The sequence below is a fragment of the Glycine soja genome, chromosome 2 (genome assembly GCF_004193775.1).
Source record: "Glycine soja cultivar W05 chromosome 2, ASM419377v2, whole genome shotgun sequence".
Taxonomy (NCBI): Eukaryota; Viridiplantae; Streptophyta; class Magnoliopsida; order Fabales; family Fabaceae; genus Glycine; species Glycine soja.
This window is the reverse complement of record NC_041003.1, coordinates 947287-972182: the sequence shown is the minus strand read 5'-3', so window position 1 is coordinate 972182 and position 24896 is coordinate 947287. Positions and strand designations below refer to the sequence as shown.

Sequence of the window (24896 nt, the reverse complement as noted above, 5' to 3'; positions counted from 1 at the left end):
CACTTGGTATCACATACATCTAGCCACATTCCATACAGAAGAAGAAAAAAAGTGACATTAACCTGCAGTTGTAATTGCTCCTGCTGTTGAGATAATGAATGTTGTGACTGAGCAATCTTCATCTGCTACACCCATTAAAGATAAACAAAAAGGAAAATTAAAATTGACCTCCAACAAGTGTAATATGTTTGATTTGTATCATACGACAAAGGAAAATACAATGTAGATATTACCAACTCAACTAATTTTTGTGTCTTGCCTATCAAGCAGTAGTAGAGAATGAAGCTGATAAATATAGAAGGTAAGCACATGCTTTTCCATTTTTCTATTATTAGTAAGACCATCATGTCCACATTACTTAGGAGACACATCTTCTTTTTCGAATCAATAGCAATCATGAAGGAAATAAGCTTATAATAGCACACTATAACTACTAGGTGACAAGAAATTTTCCTCAATTCCTCATGTATACTATTGAGAGATCAAGGAAGGGTTTTCAGCATGAAATGTATCCACTTCTCCCACTGAGAAGTTTAGAGAAATCTTTATCATAGGTCTAGGCTAATATTTAAAGTGACTTGCTATTTTCTTGAGATTTTTGGAATCTCATGGGAGTGGAGTCACATTGGAAGCCTTTTTTAAACTTTATTTGTCTATTTGTATAAGTCTTGATATCAATGCTTCCGGGAATCAAAAGTTAACCAATCAAATATTTCTATAGTCATTCCTAATTGGGATGATATTGTTGACCTATGTGCAAAGGATAGAGCTACTGGACTCGGAGCAGAAAATGCATTGGATGCAGATGATATCATGAGCAAAGAAACAAATGAAGAGGAAGTAATTCATAGTATGAGTTTTGACTTAGAGGGATCAAGTTCCGTCACAAGAAAAAACATTCGCCCAAGTAAGAGTGGAGAGAAAGAAGGGATGATTTCCTCAACGAAAGAAGTAGCCAAGTCATTGAAAGAATTTATTGAAGTGATTAAGAAGAAGATGGAGAACAAAAAAAAAGATGGAGATAAAAGAAGTTTAAGAAGTGGTACATGAAGTGGTGAGTGAGCTAGATAATATACCTAATTTTAATGGTGCACTTCGACATAGAGAAATCGATTGGTTGACAAAAAATCCCATTAAGTTTGCGATTATAAAAGCTCTTCCATTGGATGAGAAGGAGGATTACATCTCGTCTTTTATGCCTTGATGCCAAATTACAGGTACATTTGATATCATGACAAGTATGTTGATATTGTATAATTATGTTTTACATTTATATCTCTCATTTTTATATAGCAAATTATGTTTTAACAAATATGATTTGTTCAGTAGCACTTAACATTATGTTTTCTTCTGCATAAAAGATGTGAAGGAATTCCTGTGCTAAAGCAAATGCAATTAGAAAATTTGGAATTATTTTGGAAGTTTGACTTATTTTATGACTAGATTTTGCTTTAGTCCAGGTTTTTTTTTATGTAATTGCATTACTGGCCAATGACTTATATAAAAAACAAGTTTTATTTATAGACTTCTAAATAACATTCCAAGGTGAAATGATACTAAATATTTTGTATGTTGTGAGTTTTATAGTGGACCGTAAATGGAACAATGATTTAAATAGTTAAATTAATATATTTTTAAATAAAAAATTAAAATAATACATATTTATTAGAATACCACACTTGACAAATAGTATATAAAATTTATTAATGAAAAAAATAATTATTTTATTAAAAAATTGTTTTATTCAAATATAAAATTTTAAAAAAGAATGCATTTGATTATTTTATCAAAATAAGAAATTTTAAAAATGAAGAAATTCAATTTCTTTATTCAAATACAAAATTTTGAAAATGAAGAAATTTAATTTTTTTATCCAAACACATAGTTTTAAAAATGAAGGAATTTAAATTGAAACATTTAAAATTTTTAAAATTTTAAATTTTTTCTTCCAAACATATTCTAAGTATATATTTACATTTAGAATATTTATATATAAAATAACCTTATCTATATTTTTTCCTTGGGCCGAAAAAATATCATGACCGGCCTGCTTTTGTGTATAATAATAAGTTAATACATTATTGCGACACCCCCCACCGAATCCTCCAGCTAATTTCATTTTTCTTTGGTTTCGATCATTCTATTCTGTCTGGACAAAATTTAGGTTCCATATCTTGGCTAAAATTACAGTGTCATTTTCATCTTGATAGCAAGTGCATGAATTAGATAAAACTAATTTTGATTAATACACAATGTATTACACCCAATTCTGTCCTCCATGTCCCCGTTCACGACCAAAACACTATACACCTCAGATACGGTCTCTTTGGGCCGGTTCGTTTTCTGTTTCTTGGTGATCACCATTGTTTTCTGGCTTGGTCCACCATACACTACTATATATGCTTCCTTCTTTCTTCATCTCATTATCCTTTTCGTGGAGGCCACAATTCCACAGGTTAACATGCAGGGGCAGAGGTCAACACACAGACCCCAAATAAAATATTAAAATTCTATCTACACTTCTCTCCAATCATAATTTTATCAAAAGAACCATGACAATGTTTTGTAACCGAAGAAAAGATTGATGTAGCAATTATAGCAACGCCAATAATGAGAGAAACATCAGAAAATAAATAATGTTGTTTGTAATGTAACTCGAATAGAAAAATATATAAATAAAGCCAACTACTAGTTAATTTTAATGTCACATCGTATTTTTAACACGGCTTGTATATTTCTAACACTTACCCACGCATTCTGAATTGATGGCTTTGCTCATTGTATAGATTACAAATAACAGAAATTAATTTGCAGGCCTCCAGAGTTATTTTAAACAATATTAGTAAAAGAAAGTTCAAATCAGATGACGCCACAAAAAAAGCTGTTGTAAGGTGCTCTTGATTCAATTTTGCACAAGAGTCCACTCAACAAGACATAACAGAAAGCTTCCAATGCTTGACTCATTTTTGTACACAAACTTCTCTTTTTTACCCAAACGACAGAATATATGGCTTTTGTTTCCCATTGTCATATTCCAAGCTAACCTTTCATATATCACATTTGTTTCTTAAGTTGATTTTTTGCTGTCAATTCCATGTTGTCTTGTATACTACTCTGCTTAATTGCAGGCGCTTGTATAGTAAAAAAAGATACTTTTTTTTTTATATGCATTTAACATCTGTATGTACATGGATAGTGGAATTACTTACCTTAGGGAACAATGGGTCCAACTCTAACTGTAAACACTCAAGAACGTATCATTCAATTTTATTTATTTTATAAAGCACAGCTTCAGTCCCTTTAAAAATCTTATTTTTCTCTCTAAACATTTTATTCTAATTCGGCATGTGTTTCTAACATTTCATGAGTTTCATTTTCTTTTCAATGTAAAATTATCTACACTATTAATCGATTATAAAAATTAACAAATTTATTATTCATGATTATTTGTAACTCATGCATAATAATACAATTTTTTTTATACATAATGGTAGTTTATTTTAATTAAATTCATATTTTATATTGTGCTATATGAATTAAATTAGAATGCAGTTATAATATAAAAATAGTCACTGTAATTTAATTAAATTGTTGTATATGATAAGATAAGATGATTTTTGTAATAATTATTTAACAATTTAAAGTAATTTTAATTAGTTGAGAATGTAAAATTAAGTGTGTGAACAGACACCTTTAGTATTTTAGTATTATTACTCTTCAACCATAAGCATCTGTCAACAACTTAAATATAGCTATTTGCACAAACAGAAGTTGTCCATAAGCAACTGTCTCCATTTGTTGTTGTTTTCCACCTCGTTATTCCTCAGACAAAAGTTAAGGTATTATATTATCAAATATTTTCCCCCTTTACAGACAGATAAATCACCTTCATTATTCATCATAAATCACTACTTTTTCTGATAACACGTGTCGGCAGGACGGAGGTGGGAAGTGAAATATATACATATTTTATAAGCTAATAATTGACAAAATGAATTAGTATTGCGAGACTTGCCATGCATGATACGTAATCATTAGAAAGTGCAAGATTTTATTAAACTCTCTTATCTTTTTCTGCCGGAAGAAATTTTATTAGTATAATAATAATAACTTCTCGACCGAAATCTGAATCAAGGCTAACAATCCCCCATGCACTCATTCAAGGTACAAACCCAAATTCATGTGAAGAACAAAAACTTAAGCCAAAAGAACTACTCTTCCTTAATTATGTTGAATATCTAAGAGACTAATTAATATATTAGGATTATTAGTTCGAGAAAATAGAAAAAAAATGACATTTTATCTGTAAAAGTTAATTTCTCATTGCATTATTATTCCTGTTTCTTAAAATTATTAAAAGAATGTTTATAAGACAAAGTTGCAATATGTAAAAGATTATAAATCCGTAACGAGGACACGATTTCACCTGTATAGTTATCCTACATATTTAGAATTTAATTTATATGCATTAAAAATTTTACATGCTCAAATAATCAGAAATTATGTTAGATTATATATAATTTTTAAAATAATAGATTTATACAATGAGAATTTCTAATTAATGACACTGAGAAAATAATTTATATTTTATTTTATAAAAAACACATATATTGTTTCTTACAAAAAAAAACAATTCTAATTGTATTAAATAAGATTATTATAGTCAACCAAATATTTATCTAAAATTCTAACTCAATATCACTAGAATAATTTCATGTGAATTAATTTATGTACTTATTTTACTGCATTTTTCTTGGTAAGCATCTTGGGAAATCCAAATGACTGAGTTGAAATCAGATATTTTTTGTTTTTAAAAAAAGAGAGGCTTGAGTCCCACCCCAGATGACATATAAACCCAGAAAATAATACAAGAGGACCAAAATTAAATACTCAGTAGGAGCATGGTAGCGACCAGATAAGGGTGGAGGCCACTACCAACTGCAACTGCAACCGGGTTGCAAATATAAAAATATGATTGAAGACGAAAAAGTCGTTTTTGTCCCAATAGTTTCGGCTAGATAACATGTTCTTCATTATTTAATGGCTAGATAATAAACCATTTTCGTAATTAATTAACTAATTGCCTTAAGAATATAGTAGGGTAATATATATGATTGTGTCATCGTCGTTATCATCATCAAAATGCCACCCACTTGATGGCCATTATTAGTAGATTCTACCTACCATTGCAAGTAGCAGAGTAATTCACGTCAACCTGCAGCATATTCCTCAATTTTTAAATTATTTAATTTCTTAAAAAACCAATTCTTGGGGGTGGCCGGGGAAGGTCAGAGGTCCAAAGGGACCCAAGAGTAAACCATTCTGGAGTCAAACACCTCGTCTTTATCAACCTTATACATTAATTTATATAATGTAATACACCTCCTCCCGTAACTTACGCTGAATCATTGCCTTGTTTCATTTATATATTATTTGTTGCTGCCCTTAATCACTCATCAGGTGACTAATGCCAAAAATTTAATCAAATTAAAGTTTTTCTTCTTTCTTTGTATTGCTTGTGTATGAGAGGCATATTTCAAATTGTTTTGATCATTTTTATCAATTTGAATTTGACTTTGGTCAGCATTGAGGTGAACCATAAACATGCATGTAGTATATCATTTCACTCAAATCTCGTGATACGGGAAAACAATTGTACTGGGCAAAAAGTCTTGATTCTAATAGCATCTTCAAGGGAGATGAGGGTGCTAGTGTCAATCGATCGACCTTATTAAGCGTGTTCTTTTTCTGTGGTCCGCATTAGAGGAAATGTTTAATTAGAGCATGTGATGAATCATGTGCTTAATTTTTTATTTTTTTTTGCGGGCCGGTGTGTGTATTTTTATTAAATATAAAAAGATGTTAGGGTGATGAATGTGAGGTTATGACTTATGAGGTTAACTTTTTTTATGAGTCTTATGAGGTTATTTATTGGGTCTATTTAGTAAATTTTTTAAGAAAATTGGATTAAAAAGTTACGAATAAAATGCGTAATATCAATCAATAGTCTCATTACCCATTGTATATTATTGGCTTAACAAAACAACTAATTGAATAGTATTAATTATAATATACTGCATATTTATATATACATTACAATTTCATAGTATATATATATATATTGTTGTTTTGTAAATACAATCTTTTAAACTAACTTATTGAGACATAAACACTAACATGTTGCCTTCATTTCTTGCATGAATATTATGAGTGGATTTCTTGTTTGAGGTGTTAGGTTATTAATATATGAATTGAGATGGTACAAATTAACTTTTTTCATATTGACTATCCGAATGAATGAAAGAGATATGATTTTATTTTTTTATAGTAAAGATATGATATTATATTATCAACACTGTTCCATCAAATAAAACATAACAAATACAAAATTAAGTGGGCAATGCCTGTGAATCGGTTCAAAACCCAGAATTAGTATTACCATTGGCGACTATATATGAATATATGATCTTGATTCTTGCTGGAGAAAAGATTAAATATTGATTATGGCACTTTTTGAATGGGCCACCCTGTGGGAACATCCGTCTCTAAAAGGTGCCACTTGGCAACTGTTGAATATTTCAACACTAAACACTATACTCCTTGACCTTAGAAGGGCGGTTCATAATTATATGAAATCGCTGATGTACTTGTCTCCTGCCCCACCCCCACCCCACACGCACACATACATTTACTATAAAGTATAAATATGATACAGGGATAATCTCAATGAAAAAAAATGAAATGAAATATTTATAATTAACTTATCAGTAAGTTGTTATTTGATAAAATTATATTTTCTACAAATTCAAGTTTGCATATAATTAATAAGTTATGTTTATTCTATCAAGAATGTCTAATTTAGTTGGTTAAATATAATGTGTTAACCTTAATTCATGTACTTGTTTATTATGGATAAAAAAGCTATATTTATATTCTTAATTAATACAACTATATTTTCATGTTTGGTTCTATAAAAATGTAGTGCTGAATAAATAAATAAATAAGTTATTAAAAAAATGTGAGAGTAAGGGAAATAGTGGCAGAAGAACGAGTATTTATAAAATTAAAAAAAAAATCAGTGACTTTATAATATATCCTCGAGAAAAATATAATTAATGATGCAGTGTATAATAAATCCACGGGTTGTTATTTGCATCAATGAAACAGAATGAGGTGCAATTACTTATTAAAAACATGAGCTTGCTTTCTGAAAGAAGAAGAAAAAAACTAAAAGAAAAAAAAGAGAGAAATGGCTACAGATTGATTGCTTTCATTTAATGAAGTAAAATTAAAAAAATTAATATATTGAATTTATTTGTTATGATGATAGTAGTTAATAATTTTACTTTAAGTAACAAATTAATTAATTGTCAACAAAAGTCATTCACCTTGAAATTACTATTTTGTATTTTTGGGATTGAGAGAGTAATTATTCAACACTATTATATTTTTGTTAGTTTTTTTTAAGACTATCCTTAAATATAGGTTAAAATATATTTTTTATTTTATAAATAACGAAATGTTCAGAGTTCATCCAAGTGAAATTTTGAGTATATTTTTTGTCATAATAAAATATAAATTTGATTTAGAGTTAAATTTGAGAAATTCAATTCTATCTATCATTATCAGATCCTTATTACTAACATTGATATTTAAAATTGAATCTCCTAAATTCAATTTTATCAAAATATCACATATTTATATTTTGTAAGGATAAAAAATATTTTTAAAATTTTATAAGAATAAATTTCAAATATTTTAATATTTACAAGAAGAAAAAATATATTTTAACTAAGACGTAGATGTGTATTTGAATGGTATAAGAATTCTTTCTTGATTCTCTCACGTGTTTTTGGAGGTAAACGCACATCCTATTTCATGAATACATCAAACAATGTTAAAATTTTAATATTTTTTACCGCATAAAAAATTATAGTATTTTTTAACCACTAAAAAAATGTTAAAAAGAGGACCTTATATACGTACTCAGTACTCTCACTCCTCTAGCTTCATACTAACTTGGTTTAAAAGTTGTTTAAAAATACACTTTATGTAAAAGCTTGACCATTAACATTTGTTCGGAAAAACAGTGTGGGGGAACATGGTCCAAATCTGACAAGCCACCACCTTCTCCATATAAAAATTAAATATCAATAAAGAAAATAAACTTGAACCTCCCACGGCCAACACTGCCTGGGCAACACCTGCTATATGTTTAAAGTTTGTATGATATACTTGTTGAAATCAATAATTAACCTTCTACTTCTCTCAACTAAAAATGGTTTCACATTGAACCATAGTGGAACATGTTTCAACAAAAACCGCCTGAGAGAATAACGATACCCGACAATGTCTTCTGCAAATTAGAGAAAGAGTAGATTCTCCGTTTTTAGTTTCTCAACACCACCCAACATCATCATGCGAACTTTGACCAGTTACAATGTTACTGCTACATCCTACTATAATAATTAATATATCAATCTACAAGAAAAATTTGATATTAAACCTGTGTCCCTAGTAAGATAATTTTTTTTACCAAATTATTGGTATAAAATATTTGTCAATAACAAATTTGTAATAAAACCTAAGTAACTATCTTCAATAAGATTTTCCTTTCTAACTATAATTTTTTCATCATATGCTTTTATATACATAGAGAGAGAGAGAGAGAGAATTACATATAATACTACAAGTTGAAAAATTAAAACAAAAGGTCAATAAAAGAAATGACACGAATTCGCGGGTCTATATTTTTATTTTAATAAAAAAGACCCCAGTGCTGTAAAGTACTACAAGCTTTCAGTGGCTGAGTCAAACATATGCGCGTAACTCGTATCTAACATATGTAGAGTAGCCAAGAGCACCTTTTAGACCACGCGGTTCTGAAAAGTTTTGGTAGCAGCCAAGTCCAATTAAGGCAGCAAACAGCCGCTACCTGTTGGCTCCCAAGTCCCTAATTTTTCTTTCACCTAAACCTATTGTTGTCACTTCCTACCTTAAAATCTTACTCAAAAATATAAAATAAAATAAATGTGACAGTATAACAGTAGAAATCTGAGGTCTTCTATAAATTAATCCACCTAATTAATGACTTGCTGAACATTCTTGTTTAATTACATTAATTCTGATTAGTTAGTTACTCCGCTTTAGATTCCGTCTTAATTACTGTAGACTATCGAAGAGGCTATAGGATAGGAGGATTTGGTTGGGACTTGACAAATTTCTTCTATCAATTCATGCACACAAAGTTTATAATTCCTTCTTCCGTTTGAATTCGTTTTGCTTTTTTCACCCACCTTGGACTGTCTTGTCTACAAAGTCCACGCCACCTTAAATAAACATAGGATTTAATATATCCATTTCTTATTGTAATATATAAAATATCATTTCTCTCTATATATAATTGTTTTTTTACTTAATTAATCATCATACCCCATCTCGGTCCTGCACGTAATAGTTTAATTGATTTTAATAAAAAATGTTAAAATTTAAACATGACCCTTTTTCCTTCTCTTCATTCTCTCTCCCCTTCCCATCCCTTATATGTCAAGTATATATAGATGATATATGATGCTACTTTTCCAAAAATCTACACCCCTCTCCTGAGTCTCATGTTATATTATTTCTACAAGCTAGCCATTCATTTGAGATAATTTTCTGTATCGATCAATATATATATATATATATATATATATATATATATATATATACACACACATATATTTCTTCGATATAGCAATGGTTGCCCCTTGTCCAACATCCATGATGGTAAGAACCAAGAAAACAAAGGCCATGGGAGTTCCGACGATAGACCTTTCCCTGGAAAGATCGAAGTTGGCAGAACTAGTGGTGAAAGCATGTGAGGAATACGGTTTCTTCAAGGTGGTGAATCACAGTGTGCCAAAGGAGGTTATTGCAAGATTGGAAGAGGAGGGAAAGGAGTTTTTCTCCAAAACCTCCTCGGAGAAGCGCCAAGCTGGCCCTGCCAATCCTTTTGGCTATGGCTGCAGAAATATTGGCCCCAATGGTGATATGGGTCACCTCGAGTATCTCCTCCTTCATACCAATCCTCTTTCTATATCTGAGAGATCCAAAACCATAGCAAAAGACCCTACTAAGTTCAGGTACTCACTCATTAATTGTACTACTCTTCTACTATTTCCTTTCTTTTCTTAACAACTTTCAACACATAACAGATTCCATATTTGCGTCACATCTTTCATATCATAATTAATACGTGGTGAAAATAGTAACCGTTTAAGTAGCATGAAATGTTATAAATTTTCTAATACCTGAGTTGGATGATTCGTATTGATAAGAAAATAACATCGTTTTTAAAGCTTTACTGTTTGGAATATTAATTATATAATAATTGCTGTATATTGGCATGTGTGTGTGTGAGAGAGAGAGGTAGAGCCCGGGGGGGATGTAGGGTAGGGAACAAGCCCTTATCTGTTTGTGTTTCTTAAGAGCCAAGCAGGCTGGTAGGTGCTTGAGTCTGTAACCCTGACGAAATTGATATAACTTTCATTTTTCTTTTTTGGTGATATATTTGATAGCTGTATATATTTCCATATTGAGATAACATTTCACAGGATTAATTTAATTGGAATGAATCAAAACAAGCACATTTATTGTAACAAATGAATGATGAAAAAAAAGGTTGTTTAGGAAACTTGTATAATATCATTGGTGCTTAACAGGGACATCTTGCCTTTATATTGGAAATTGTGAATGCTACATAATTTGACAATTTCTTCAATATTTAACATTTTAACAAGCTCATTTTGATTCCTAAAAGAAAGCTGATCATTTTGCCTCACCTTACCATTTTCGAATCAGTGCATTTATGTAGCTGTTTTTTGTGGTTGATTTGGCTACTAGGTATTTGGTAAAGACTTCTACACATTTTCATTAGTTGTGGAGACCATTGTGATCGTTCAGGGGACGGATCCATCTAGGCTTTTATGCATATTGATCATCATCTTGGTTTCTTTTAGTTAATTATACATATAGTTTAATAGGCTCTGTCTACCACTTTCCGTGTATAATCAATAAAGTAAAATACCAACAATTATGCCAGCTTAGTTTATGAATTTTCTATCCATTAAATATGAATATTTGAGTTGAAAAGGTATAAGCAACACGTGCACAAAAATGGCTGTGCCAAACAACCCTAATAAATATTTTTTCTTGGGAGTACAAACCCGGGTTGATGTGTAGTTGAATTCTCTGATTTTAACATTTAAAATACATTGTACACATTTTAAAATACCATGATACTATATAAGAATTATCGTGTATTTTTATGTATTTTTTATAATGATTCATCAAGCAGCATCTTTAGCATTAAAATTAGTAACAATTTTTTTACACAAAATTATATTCATATACCTGTATAATATTTCATCTCCTTCTCTTTCGAGCATATCACTTTAATTATCACATTTTTTTAGGTTTTTTCTTCCTCTCTTTCTTCTTTTCCGCCTCCTTTATCCAGAAATGAGCGTGTATTGTGTCATTTTTCTTGTTTAAATTGGATGGCAAATTAGCTGCAGTAGAACTGTTTTAGTTTTATGGAGCACCTTTCTATGGGTGGTGGGCCCAACACATAGAACCATCGTAATAATAACACGACAATCACGTTATATATTGGGTTTACGATAAGTCATTACTTGGCAGTGATTTTACAAAATTGACTTTATTCAAAATTACTTGTGAAGTAAAATATTTATTCTTAAATGTTTTTATTTTTAAAGTAACCTTGTAAAAATTTGTATACTTTTTTATTTAATATAAAAATTATTTAAATTTTTTTCAACTTAATAGTATAGAACTAAACATATAACTATCTATCTAAAATTATAACCTGATTTTGCACTATCCAAAATCATTCCAAACACACACGTACTACTTTTATTTGACAATGGGATCTACTTGGCCGCATTGTATAGGTAGCAGGTACCTTTTTTTTGACATAGTATAGGTAGCAAGCACTTAAAACTTATATTCTGTAACAAAATCACGCGCATAACTTTGGCTTAAAATTTTTTATCTTTTAGCTAGGCAGAATTGTGAATGACCCGAAAAGGCTACAAATACAACATGTGGTTATAACCTTCGTTTAGCACAGCAAAATCATGTAACAACTTCTGTTATTTGTGCTATGACTAGTATTGGTCTTTCTTCATATAGTAGAGCCACGTTGCCTACTTTTCCTAGCATGTACATACTAAGCCAGTGACCATGTATCCTCATTTCACTACAAGGAAATGGACCAAATATTGGGCTAACACAGTCACATAGAAACCAACAACTCACAATCAAATCAAGAATTAATACAGAAAGGAGAATTTTTTTTTTTCTACTTAAAAACGAAAAGTAATGTTGTGCATCATATGACGCTCCATGCATGTGTCTTTGCCTGCTAGTATTTGGTAACATAGGAAAAGACGTTTGTTTCAGTGTATTAAAGGTATCTTTTTAACCTACAAATGGAGTGGTGCGAAAAATTACACGATACAAATGAATTAATACCGTGAGTGATGACCGTTATTTCTGGCCAACTGCAGTTGTGTCGTGAATGATTACATAGAAGCAGCTAAGGAACTAACATGTGAGCTTCTTGATCTGGTGGCGGAGGGTTTGTGGGTCCAAGACAAATTCTCACTCAGCAAGCTCATCAGAGACGTTCATAGTGACTCACTTCTAAGGATCAATCAATACCCTCCCGTGAGCCTAAAGGGCACCAAGAATTGGGACACGTCCAAAGTTGAGGCACGTCAAATCCAGAGCCAAAATAATAACAACAACAACAACAACAACATTGGCTTTGGAGAGCATTCTGACCCTCAGATCTTGACCATCATGCGGTCCAACAACGTTGATGGCCTTCAGATTTCCACCCACGATGGCTTGTGGATCCCTGTCCCCCCTGACCCCAATGAATTCTTCGTTATGGTTGGCGATGCCTTGCAGGTTGGTTTCTAATCAACTCAATATCACACTCACAACCCCGATTACCATTAATCAACTTCACATTTCTTTCAATTAATTCAGCATCATGTCATTTTCACATTTTGTTCCCATTTCTCTAGTGATATGTACCAGTAAAAGTCCTCCTGGTCACAAAAAGTGTGTTCCACTCACATTTAATTTAATGTACCTGAAACTAAGAAAATTCAGAAAAGTTTTTCAAAAATTTTAAGTATCCCCTAAATATAATTTGGTTAATGTTACAAAATTAATTGAATCTATTCCCCCACAATAGACATGCCTTAGGCATAATAATTCTTACCCAAGTGATTGGATGAGACTTTTCACTATGCTTTTTTTAAAAATTTCATGAACATCATTTTCCTAGCTAGTAACAAATTGTTTGATATGTTTGTAAAGGTTTTGACAAATGGAAGGTTTGCAAGCGTGAGACACAGGGTGTTGACGAACACAACAAAGGCCAGAATGTCAATGATGTACTTTGCAGCACCACCGCTGAATAGGTGGATCACTCCACTGCCAATGATGGTGACACCCCACAATCCAAGTCTCTATAAGCCCTTTACGTGGGCCCAATACAAGCAAGCAGCATACTCTCTAAGATTGGGAGACGCTCGCCTTGACCTCTTCAAGATCCAACGACAACAAGATACCCATCTCGCACCTGCTTCTCCCTGACACTTAGATCGCATTATTCATTGTTGATATTCTTCCACCACCTAATTTATTGTTATGTTAGTCAATAGTTGAAGTGTTTCACAGCCCTTTTTTCTTTATTTAAATCTTTCTCTTGCTTTATAGCCTTTATAGTTTGATAAGGTCGCCATTAGTGACTTACATTAGGGGGAAAAATATTCTACCCATAGTTGGTACTGTTGTAAAATATAGGCAACCTTTGAATTCCTATACAAGGGTATTTTGACGTAGCGAATGATGACCTAATATGAATTCCGCAGCACCATCATTTATATATTTATTTTAAGCAAAGTCATTAGCTCAAGGCCATCATGCTACAGAGCCACAGGATCTAAAAATGCGTAAAGTTTTACAAAATACTAGCTTCCATTTGTATTTATTACCCCCCCAAAGTTTCACAATGTTTAAAGGAGTTCAGGTAGAGTAATTTTTAGCACCATTTTAAAAGTTTCAACATGGTTTTTTAACAAGTTCCCCCCTTAACGCTTATTAAAAAATAATGATTAATTGGTGTTTGGTCACTTGATTTGTGTTGAAAAAGTTGGAATCTTTTTTGTTGAATAAGTATAACATGCTAGCATGTTTAGTCTTGCATTTAAAATTATGAAAGTCAATCTATGATGCAACTGGAGACTGATATTTTGGTCTTTGTTGACACTGACAAAGAAAAGAAAGCCAGCTACTTGAATTTGAAAGTCAACTTAATTTTGACGGAGAGCAGAAACCAGATCTTTCTGTCTACTATACATAACTGGCTCTTGAACAATCAAAAAGCCACAGCTCCCCGTACTTGAGATGAAACTTCTGAATTTTCTCCCTTGACAATTAATTTAACAGGTTTCAAATGACACTTAGAGTCTCACAACTAGTTGAAGTTTTCCATTAACAATGGTCTGGTATGATGTTTAATTTTGCACATTAGTCTAATTGCTTTTTGCTCTACTTAAGGGGATTTTATAGCTTTTGTATTTGAGCTCTTACTAAAACACTAATGAGCTCCAATTTCAAACTAAGGTCTTAATTTATCCTTGCTAGCCTCTATTTAAACCTATTTTTAGGACATTTGATAAGAGATCCTTTACAGTTTGATTTGTGCTTTATTTCTCACTAGGGTTTTCATCACTCTCGGCTTTCTCTTACTTTATTACCCTTTTGTTGTTTTCGTTTTCTTTGAGGTTTGATTTTAAACTTCTTTTCAATTCTTATTTTATATCATCTCTCTATCGATATTTCTCATTTTCTTTAAATCTTGATTGTGAATTCTTATGGGTTGATGCATCATCATCTAAATTTGGGTTTGTATTCTTGATCAGGGACTGTGATGCATGATTTTTCATATTCAAATTGAGATTGATAGGGTCTTTGATGCTTAATCATTTACTTGATAAAAGAATAATCAATTTAGAAATTGGTCTGGTGACTTAGAAGGCACTTGACTGTCAAACCTAAATTAATTAAATTATGGTTGCTTAATTCAGTGGGTATTCTATTGAAATTATTGATGCTTAATTGGTTAAATTCAAGGTCAAAATAGAATTGAATCAAGAATTTGGATGTTGAACAAATGGATTGGTCATTTTTATTGAATTGATTTCTATTTCTACTTGCAATATGTTTTTATTCTTAAATCAACCTTTTGTCCAGTAAAAATCAGAGATCCTTGAGAGATGATCAAGGTTGTTTGCTTTGCAAGTTTTCTTATGACCACGAATTAGACACTAAAAGAATCCTTGTCAGCAAATATGTGAAATTTGGTGAGCTATCAAAACAGAATTGGGAGAAATGTTAAGTTGAAGGCTTAAGAAAGGGACTGCCTAGAGAAGACAATTTGTAAGAGCAAAACTACTGAGATGGAGAAAAGTATGATAGTGACATTATTCTAATGAAAGGTACCAAAACCTTAAATGACATCTATGCTAGATTCAATTTAGCTACAACTGAATGAATGTTGAAGTTGCTGAAATAGAATGATGGAGAAGTTTCATACAAGAGAATATCAATATGATAGAGAAAACCAAACATTTGGCAATTGGTAAACAGTGATAATCAAAAGGTAATAATTAGTGTTCTGTGAGTTTATATAACAAAACTTAATTTTGATGGTTTTGTGGGAAAAAAAAGTTAGATTGGTGGTAAAAGGTTAATTTTAGCAACATGGTGTTGATTTTTTTTTACAAATTTGCTCTAATGGCAAGACATGATACAATCAAATTGCTTGTAGCCTTGGTAGCCATTTGATTGCTTTCTGCTCTGCCCACTAGGAAACTTTTATAGCTTTTGTATTTAAACTCTCATTGTAACACTTTAAATATGATGCATAACTGAAATACAACAAATCAGTTTTTGCTCCATCTTTGTATGTGTGTGGTTGCTAGTTTCGTTCTACCACATTTCTGTTGGGTCCTTCAGCTATTTATGTTCAATCCTACAACCTATTCTGTTTTCTAACAGAATCTCAATATCCTCGAGTGATTTGTCTCTGATTTTTTTGCTAGGGGATACTGGATAATTGCCCCAAAAATCTAGTTGAAAGTTAATAAAAACAAATGGTATTGAGATATGAAACCATCGAATTACATGTAAAATTTGAAACTTGGGAAACAGACTAGTTGAATTAGGGATCACTAGACCTATACTGCAGTCAGCAAATAATGTAGGAGCTAGCTGCAACGGGCCCAGTCATGAGTCATGACATACATATATTGTAGTACTTTGAAAAATGAGGGAATCTGTTAGAAAACAGATCACGAGTTCAAGTCCTATTTCTAACAACCTAACATTTGTTGATAATATATATATATATATATATATATATAAGTGGCAAAGCTTGAGCTATATCTTCTCAGGCGGAGGTCGGTTCTTGGTAGATGACAAGCAGAGAGGACAAGATCACAGTTATGAATGATCACGGACAGTTGCACCCACCAAGACCAGTTGTAATAGTCTTTTCATTTGCTGCATCGAACCAGATTGACTTTAACGTGGTTTATTTGGCGGGGGTGGGGTCCGATTCGTTGCTATTGTAGCTAGCTAGCTCTATTGGTCTGTATTGGAAGTGGGACTCTCTTCGGTTCTGCACCCTTCTTGTGGTCACATGAGAATTCTGGACCGGAGCCAAATGTTCTTGCTGGAAATTAAGGTCTTTACATTTCTATCTTGGGGTTGGTTGGTTGTTATTATTGTTGTTTGTTATTTTTTTTCTTTCTTCAGATTACTTGTTGAGATGCTTTTATAGGAAGTTTGGATTCGCATTCACACAATTAAAAAACAAGGATCACAAAAGTAACTTTTAACTACTTTTTCTTCATCTTAATGTGAAAATTTGATTAAACATAGTCTTTGGTCTTTACGTCTTGGTACACCTCTGGCTTGGACCAAATTCTTGTTTCCTATCAAGTAGTACTTTCAGCCAACCCTCCTGTATAATTAACTGGCACTTTGAGATATTGGCTAGGAAGGAAGCACGCATCCTTTTTAAGTACTAGTTGTGTCATGTCGTAATTGTAATACATGTCTATATTTATATGTCAAATATCTCATAATACTTTATATTCTTTTATCTGTAGTTCATACTTATTTTTTTTAACTTTTCGAATTTTTATACTAAGATATATTGAAATACCATGATAATTAGATATTCAGCAAAAAAAAAAACCCATAATAATTAGATACAATTTAGCATTTTATTATATTTGCTGTGATTCATTTATACTTTTAAATATGAATAATCTTTTGCAATTTAATATTTTTATGTTTTACATTAATTTTATATTTTACTTTTTGGATAAGTCTTACTATGTGACATCAGTTTTAAGAATTTTAGCAACCTTCCATTTTAAATTTGTAATTCTTTAAAAACTTAAATGATTTCCACAAATTATTTCATTTTTTATATTTCTTTATATAGATCTCAATAATTACCTCTTAATTATTTTTAACAGATAAAAACTGTTTTTTAAATAACAATAGTTCTTACGTAATATTCATGTCATGTAAAATATTATTTTAGGGGTTGAACCTGAATCAGGAGGGAGAGACCCTGACGAACTCTTCGGAGTATAGGTCTTGAGATAAATACACCTGGTTTGAGTGTTCCTTTAAGCTTGTACCGATCCCACATGGCTGGAGCATTCTCGCAAAACAGCGTGACCCTGATTGGTCTCCCTATGATTTTACTTAGTGAGGATAACCTAACATACCCATGTTATGGTGTGTCTTGTTATATAGTCCTATAACTCCTAAGTGCCCCAGGGTGATTTTTCACTTACACGGTACCACATTGCATATAGGCTTGAGTCTTAACATAACAGTTGCATACACTTGCTAATTGTTTATTATGAAATTGATGTGTTATTATGTCTTGATCGGAGTGTGTGATTCATGGGTAATGTGATTGATGATTGAAAAGTGAATTTTAAATGACAAAGTGGTGGAATTACATGAGTTAGGTTTAAGTTGTATCTCATTTATACGATATGTATATCTAGTTGTCTTGTTTCTCTATTAGTTAGGAATGTGATAATTTACTCTTTGTGTGTTGTTTGTATTTGGATTCTGTGATCATCTTGAACTTTGTGTTCGGGAAAGCGGATGACTAGGTGAATTGCTTTAAAGAACCTTGTGCTCAAGGATGTCGGAACACAATTTTCTGATATGATATGACATTGATGTATAGGTTTTTATATTAATTCTATGAAGTCTTAGGCGGCCTTGTCTGAGCCGAGATGACTTTATTATTTATTTGGACAAATTTGAATATGATCTAGAAGAAAATAAATGTGAGCCTTTTACCCTGTTGAAAAGATTTTATTTAAATGTGTTTTAAAATATTTAATTAATTATGATTTCTTTTCCTTTTATTAATACATATATGTATGGGATAAAAGGTGTCACAACTACAATAAGATTAATTTGACTAGGCAGATGATTTACTTAGGAAAATCACATTTACCAACATTTCAGCTTTACTGGTAGTGACTAAAGTTCGCAAAATGGTTTTAGTGTCATTGTCATTCGATCATTTTTTTTATTGGTTGAAGAGTTATATTCCATATGATGCAAACACTTCCAGTTCTAGCCACACGAATCACAAGCAGACACCAATTGTAAATTAAACAAAAAGAAAGGAGGCCTTCCCTTCTTGATAGTAAAGTTTTGCTTGTTTAATTCGGTCTTACCGACTAATTTGACAAAGAATTAAGTTACAGTTGTTCCATCAACCCTTTACGATGCATGCTTGAATTAACCAAAATGGTAGGTGTAGCTAGACACTGACCCGAAAGAAGGTTTTCTCTATACTATCTTGGGTAGATTCACTTCCCAAATTGCATATGGTTGGTAGACAGTAATTTTTTCATGCAATTATTGCCATGATCTTTGAAGTAGTACAAAAGAAATTTATAAAAGAAAAATGTAGCACGGGTAACAACTCAGTGGGGATGATGGCGATAATCATTTATGTTTCTTTTTGCTAATGTCCATTTTTTCACGATAACAAATAATTTTCAAAGTTGTTAAACTTAAATTTCCGGCAAATGCTGTCGACGTGAGAAAAAGAAAATCTTACTCTATGCCATTAATCACAAGCCAAGTGTTTGTGGGAAGTTTTTTGGTGGTAGTTCAGCAAGATCATGCAAGAAGCTCGCCCATAGTTTATAATATTTTTCTATTTAGGCCGTTCAACGCTCTAAGACATGCCTGAAAAGGCTTAGATGGCAAACTCACCAACAAAACTTGGATGGAACAGTTTAGTGTTCAAAGCATTTCTTAAGGCATTAACTAACAATGGATAAACTGCTCTTGAATTTTCCATTTTTATACACCAAACACGAATCAACTAACAATTTTATATAAATATCTGGTTTGGACGACCCAAATCCATTATTACATTTTACTTGTATCGTCATAATTTGGCAAGAAAATGAAAAAACCGTGTTGAAGACCTGACTTAAATGTGATATTTAAGATTGTTTAATTTCATAAGCAATCCAGATTTTTTATTTCTCCAAAAGAAAGAAGGTTTCCCTTCAAATTTTGATATTAAAAACATGTAAGGGTGAAGGGCAGAACTTTATATATATATATGATATTTCTCATCTATTCCTAGCAAAGCCTTCCAATCAAATGTCCCATCTCTAGTCTACTAATAATGGCTTCAATCTTGCTATTACTAGAAGCCTTGATAATATGCTGTCACCATGATCTAGTGCCACAGAGTCCAATGTGGAAAGAAAAAGAGACAAAAGACTTGACTCCCATTATTGTGGTGAAGAAACCAGGGAAAGCATCCACAGGCATGGACAACCTTGATGGCTTCTGGAGTTTCTTCATTGATCACAAAGAGGAGACCAAACACTGGAAATTAGCTGAGTGTTGTATTTGGCCTTAAAATTCTGTTCCCTGTCTTGTCCTGCTACATCATGTTTGTGTTTTTTGGTTACTCCTGCTACATCATGTTGTCAATCCATATCTCACAAGCTTGAAGATAAAAATTGATGCTTTTCTTTTCCGTACATTGATGGGTATAAAGCTGGTTTAGCGTTGCGCACGCGTGGTTTTTCATTGTGCTAACATTGGTCTTTTCTCGCATAAAAAACAGTATTAAACATTAAGCAACAAGACTTGGTGGTGCGACATACATGAATGAATGTGGTGCTCTTATTTTCAAGTAGTTAATTAGAGCAATGGAAGACATCATTTGTAAATTATCTGGCAATGATGAAAATTCAGAAACAGGGTATTATTAGTTTATAAATACATATTAAATTTATAACATAATTTCAAGTCTCAATCTTTCATTTTCACCATGTTGCTTGTTATTAATGAAGTACTAGGGTTGTTTAGGTCTGGCGCGATTATTAATGATAATGATCACCTAATAATTTTAGGCTGTTTAGGGGCTAGCAAGCCAAGTGTCCCGTTCAATGAATTGCATTCCAATAAAAGGCTTGGCCTCTTCATCCGTCAGTACCCGTGCCCATGGCACACTTCCAGCCAAGTTAGCTCCTGGCCCACTACACTTGTATTCTCCATAATATACTCTCCTGAAACACACAAACCAATTAAACACAAAATTAACCCTTCGTTGCGTAATTTGTGTAGAGAAAACGTAGGATTCCAAGTGTGGTGCAATATTGAACTAACGAGTCACGCTTTTGGTCACCCCAATCACTCCATCCTTTGGGGAGAACTATGTTGTCCATGTAGGTGTATGAGAAAATAACTCTGGAATAATCTCCCCATGCTCTTCCAAGATAAATCTGCCCACTACCTGTTGCTATGCAGTTTTTGAGCAGTGATGGAAGCCACCTTCTTGGTTGTGGAATTTAGATAGCAATTCTGCTTGTCAATTGAATATAAAACTTACCAATGGTAAATTAACCCACCAAAGTTGATGCTAGTATGAGAATAGAAGAGTAATGGTGTAACACCGACACATTGCCTAATACACTACTTTTAGCATATTTTTACTATTTGTTCAATAGACTTCAGGTACTCAAAATAATAAGAAAAAATAAGTTTGTTGACATTTTAAGAATTACTGATATTAATAATTATTTTTTTTAATTGATTGATAATATAAAATATTTAACACTAATTGTATATAATCATTAAACTCTAATACCAAAGAATATGTGTTTTTTTTTATAAAAAAAAGTGAATTAAAAGAATGTATTACTAATTATTTCTCAAGAAAAAAAAAATATCATTAAGTTCAATTGGGGCAGAAGAAGCCCATCTGCAGCCATAAAAGGGATATTGGGCTATATTGTTGTGCTAAAAAACGGCATGTTTGGACCTTGGTCAAGTCCAGACACGAAAAAGAAGAAAAAAAAAGGTAGGAAACGAAAGAAGACCTCGTAAAGGGACCTGGCGGAACCGAAGATGAAAAGAACAGAACCTTGAATAGAGCAGTTGTTGAAGTAATGAAGGCCTTTGTGATCATAGAGAGTGTCTTGAGTTCCATAGAAACCAGCTTTGGTTCCTGAGATGCGATCATGCGAAGCGCCACGGCTTGTTCCCCCCTCCTTCCAACCACATGCGGAGCACTGTTCTGTTTTAGCACACAATGATTTAGCATCCTCTTCCCACAAAATTATTCTTTGTTTCATTACATATAGAGATATAACATTCATGGATTTATTTTGTTCTCCGTCAAGTGAAACCTGGTATGAAAACAACGAAAATAAAACAGTGCTGTTTTGATATGAGGTCCTGTGTGACAATAAAACTCTACAACAAGAGACATCCAAGGGCAAAGAAAAAGAAACAATATATTTAGTTGACCGCCCAATTACGTGAGAACGATTCAAGGCTCGAATAACATAAGAATGAAAAAGGTTTTGTTTTTCAAAGGTTGCGGCACTTAGTGCTTCCAATGAGATACCCATTGAATTTAAACCAATATACTACTACTGATCCAGTGATCCCAGTCTTCCTAATATGTTAACTAATTTCAAAATTCCATCACGTTTTTCTTCTTCTCATCTGTTTCTAGAGGATTACAACGCAAACTACAACGCATATATAGTTTGCTACTTAATTTGTTTCTAGAGGATCATCATCATACTTCTTTGCTACATAGTTTCGATGTCCTGAATATATTTTTTTATTTGTTTCCGTAAAAGCAAACCCTATTCTTTTATTAAAGGGTGTTAGAACATTTCCAATGGAATTCTTTAAGTTGGCTCTTAAAAATAAATCAAAATTAGAATGAGAGTTACTGTGTCAGTAGAAAGATAAAATGGATCTCATTGAAAAACTTCAGTTGAAATCTATCATTCGAGCAAAATTAAAATTAATGAATGTTCTTATATTGTATATAACAATAACGGACACTAAACAGAGGGTCAACTTAAATTGAGTTCCTACATGTTCTTAGAGAAATGTACTATTCAACTACAAGTATCTTATTTCATAAGAAAATTAATGTATCATGTAGGACAATTACAAACAATCAATCATCACTCAAATAATGACATTCAGTAGTTTAATTAGCGATATATCGTTGAACTTGTTAATTGCAAAGCCTAGTGTAAATTGCAAAACTGGATCATAATTCATCAGCAAGATGCTGCTGCAAGAACCACATGTTTTCATCGGTCCACAAGTCTGCATCACCAAAACCATTGCATGGCTCAAATGCTTGTATGTCAGAGTAGTCCCAATGCTGCCAAAGAGAGTATATGGACCCCTTTTCTGCACTTTCCGTTGACAGGCCTCCATCACCAATTAAATTGTAAGATGATGAAGTTATACTTGTATCAGAAAGAGAAGGAGGCTGAAGATCAACCTCTGATGAGTACGATGAAACCATTGAGTTGTCTCTGTGGGTTTGAGTGTTGCACAACGTGGTTTGATCAAGGCCATAGGAAGAAGAAGAAGCCTGAATCTGCTCCATAAGGCGCGGCATCCAAACGAAACGCAAGGCGTCCCTGAACTGTTTGCTGTTTACATGACATTTGAGTTGCTTAGCCTGCTTCACCACTCGAGTCCTCCAATAGTTCTTTATCTCATTGTCTGTTCTCCCTGGCAGTTGTTCTGCTATTTTGGCCCACCTTCAATTAATAAATAATAGCACAACATATTATATTAATTAGTTTTTATCAACTTCCATGACTACAGTAAACTGTAGATAAATTGTGGCCGATCCTGTCTCAATTGAGATGGCAGAGGGCCCAAATCACAATCATGGAGCGATACTTAATAATATACGTACCGATTGCCCCAGTGGGAATGGAGTTCGAGAATCAAGAGCTGTTCTTGAAGGGTGATGTTCCCACGTCGAACATTTGGGCGCAAGTAGTTGAACCATCTTAGTCTGCAGCTTTTGCCCGTTCGCTTTAAACCTGCATGTCAAATAATCAAACACATAAATAAGCCACGATTCGTGGTAATCAAGGTACCAGAAATTAATTATTATGGTCCCGATTATTTTCTACATGATATATAAGAAGTGATATATGCATGAATGCTTAATTTAATTACCTGAAGAGCGAGCGAGGGAGTTCCAGTGGCCTTCGCCGTGGACGTTGACATAGTTGATCAGAACAGAATCTTCTTCCTCAGTCCATGGTCCTTTTTTAATTACCATATCTGATAAGCTTCTCATCACCTGAACATTCATGGTCTCCATATTATACTAATTTGCCCTTTCTTCTTCTTTTGCTTTGGAATAAGAGCTAGTGAAACGGAGAGAATTGAAAGAGGTGCTTGTGAAAAAATATATAGGGAGAGAAGGGCTAAAAAGAGCAAACATTGGATTTAGGAGGATCGGCACTTTGAGGATTCAATATTTTTTCAAAAGATTTAGTGGGAGGCTGCGAAAGATTCCCCAATAGTTGCAGTCTTGCAGAACGCTGAACTGTTTTTTTCTTGGTATGTTTTATGTTTTTGATTTTGACGACTTGAGATCCTTTGACTTTTCTCACGCCAACAGAAACAAGTTAACCAAATAATAACAATTCTTTTTCGTGGGCTCAAAGAGTCAGTGCGTTTTAACACTCGGTCAGCATTCTGATTCCAAAATCCAAATAGTTCTTCTCTATCTGTTCGTGTTTTAAACATTAATCTTCATTTATTTTTTTATTAACACGTTGCATTTTTAAGTTGGTAATCATGCAAGTCAATTAAATTTAAATGTTGCAAGTTACTAATATTTGAATAAATTTTACCTTCTCTTCCTGGTGGCAAAATGTATATGTTCAATACATATAACGGAGCCTAACTTAATTGATTTTGTAACGTTTATAAATTATTATAAATTTTTAATATTTAAGTTTAATTCCTATAAATAAATAAAAATAAGTTAAACATATCAGGTAAATTTGCTTAATTCACAAAAAAATAGTAGGCTAGGATATATAATTCAATCTACCAGCCCTCTCTAATTAGTTCTGCCTGATCTTCTAACTCATTTAATAAGTTGATTGTTAGTTTTGCTTATTACATTTCTTTCTCATAGCATCTTTCACTCAAGTTTTTTTTTATATGGGTTTCTTAATTATCTTTTTGTGGTTTTCGCGTCATTTTTTGTAGTTCCCGCAGTATCATATCACTCATAAAAAACTCATATAAAATTTTACTCCAATGCAAGAAATAATAAAAAATCGCAAGAAATCCAAACATTTAAATTATTTTATTATAATTTAATTATTATTCCAATAAAATAATTAATTCATTTTTCAGTTTTTATGTATACAAAT

The 24896-nt window shown here is 32.2% G+C and overlaps 3 protein-coding genes and 1 long non-coding RNA gene across 4 annotated transcripts; 2 read left to right on the top strand and 2 right to left on the bottom strand.

Moving 5' to 3' along the window:
• The first annotated feature begins 9611 nt into the window (after positions 1 to 9611).
• LOC114378208 (gibberellin 2-beta-dioxygenase 2-like) lies at positions 9612 to 13957 on the top strand. Its single transcript, XM_028336761.1, has 3 exons — positions 9612 to 10124; positions 12573 to 12978; positions 13396 to 13957. The coding sequence occupies exons 1-3, from the start codon at positions 9739 to 9741 to the stop codon at positions 13672 to 13674; spliced, it is 1071 nt and encodes a 356-aa protein (XP_028192562.1). The 5' UTR covers positions 9612 to 9738; the 3' UTR covers positions 13675 to 13957.
• Positions 13958 to 14260: 303 nt separating this feature from the next.
• LOC114378201 lies at positions 14261 to 16043 on the top strand. The gene is made up of 2 exons (XR_003659273.1): positions 14261 to 14588; positions 15337 to 16043. It is a non-coding gene; the product is annotated as an uncharacterized LOC114378201 (long non-coding RNA).
• Positions 16044 to 20584: 4541 nt separating this feature from the next.
• LOC114369307 (probable pectinesterase 53) lies at positions 20585 to 21803 on the bottom strand. Its single transcript, XM_028326521.1, has 3 exons — positions 21562 to 21803; positions 20836 to 21000; positions 20585 to 20735 (listed from the first exon to the last, which is right to left on the bottom strand). Exons 1-3 carry the CDS (start codon positions 21801 to 21803, stop codon positions 20585 to 20587), a joined length of 558 nt encoding a protein of 185 aa, XP_028182322.1.
• Positions 21804 to 22604: 801 nt separating this feature from the next.
• Positions 22605 to 24136, bottom strand: LOC114378192 (transcription factor MYB78-like). The gene is made up of 3 exons (XM_028336743.1): positions 23680 to 24136; positions 23411 to 23540; positions 22605 to 23249 (listed from the first exon to the last, which is right to left on the bottom strand). Exons 1-3 carry the CDS (start codon positions 23825 to 23827, stop codon positions 22745 to 22747), a joined length of 783 nt encoding a protein of 260 aa, XP_028192544.1. The 5' UTR covers positions 23828 to 24136; the 3' UTR covers positions 22605 to 22744.
• Between the last annotated feature and the right edge of the window lie 760 nt (positions 24137 to 24896).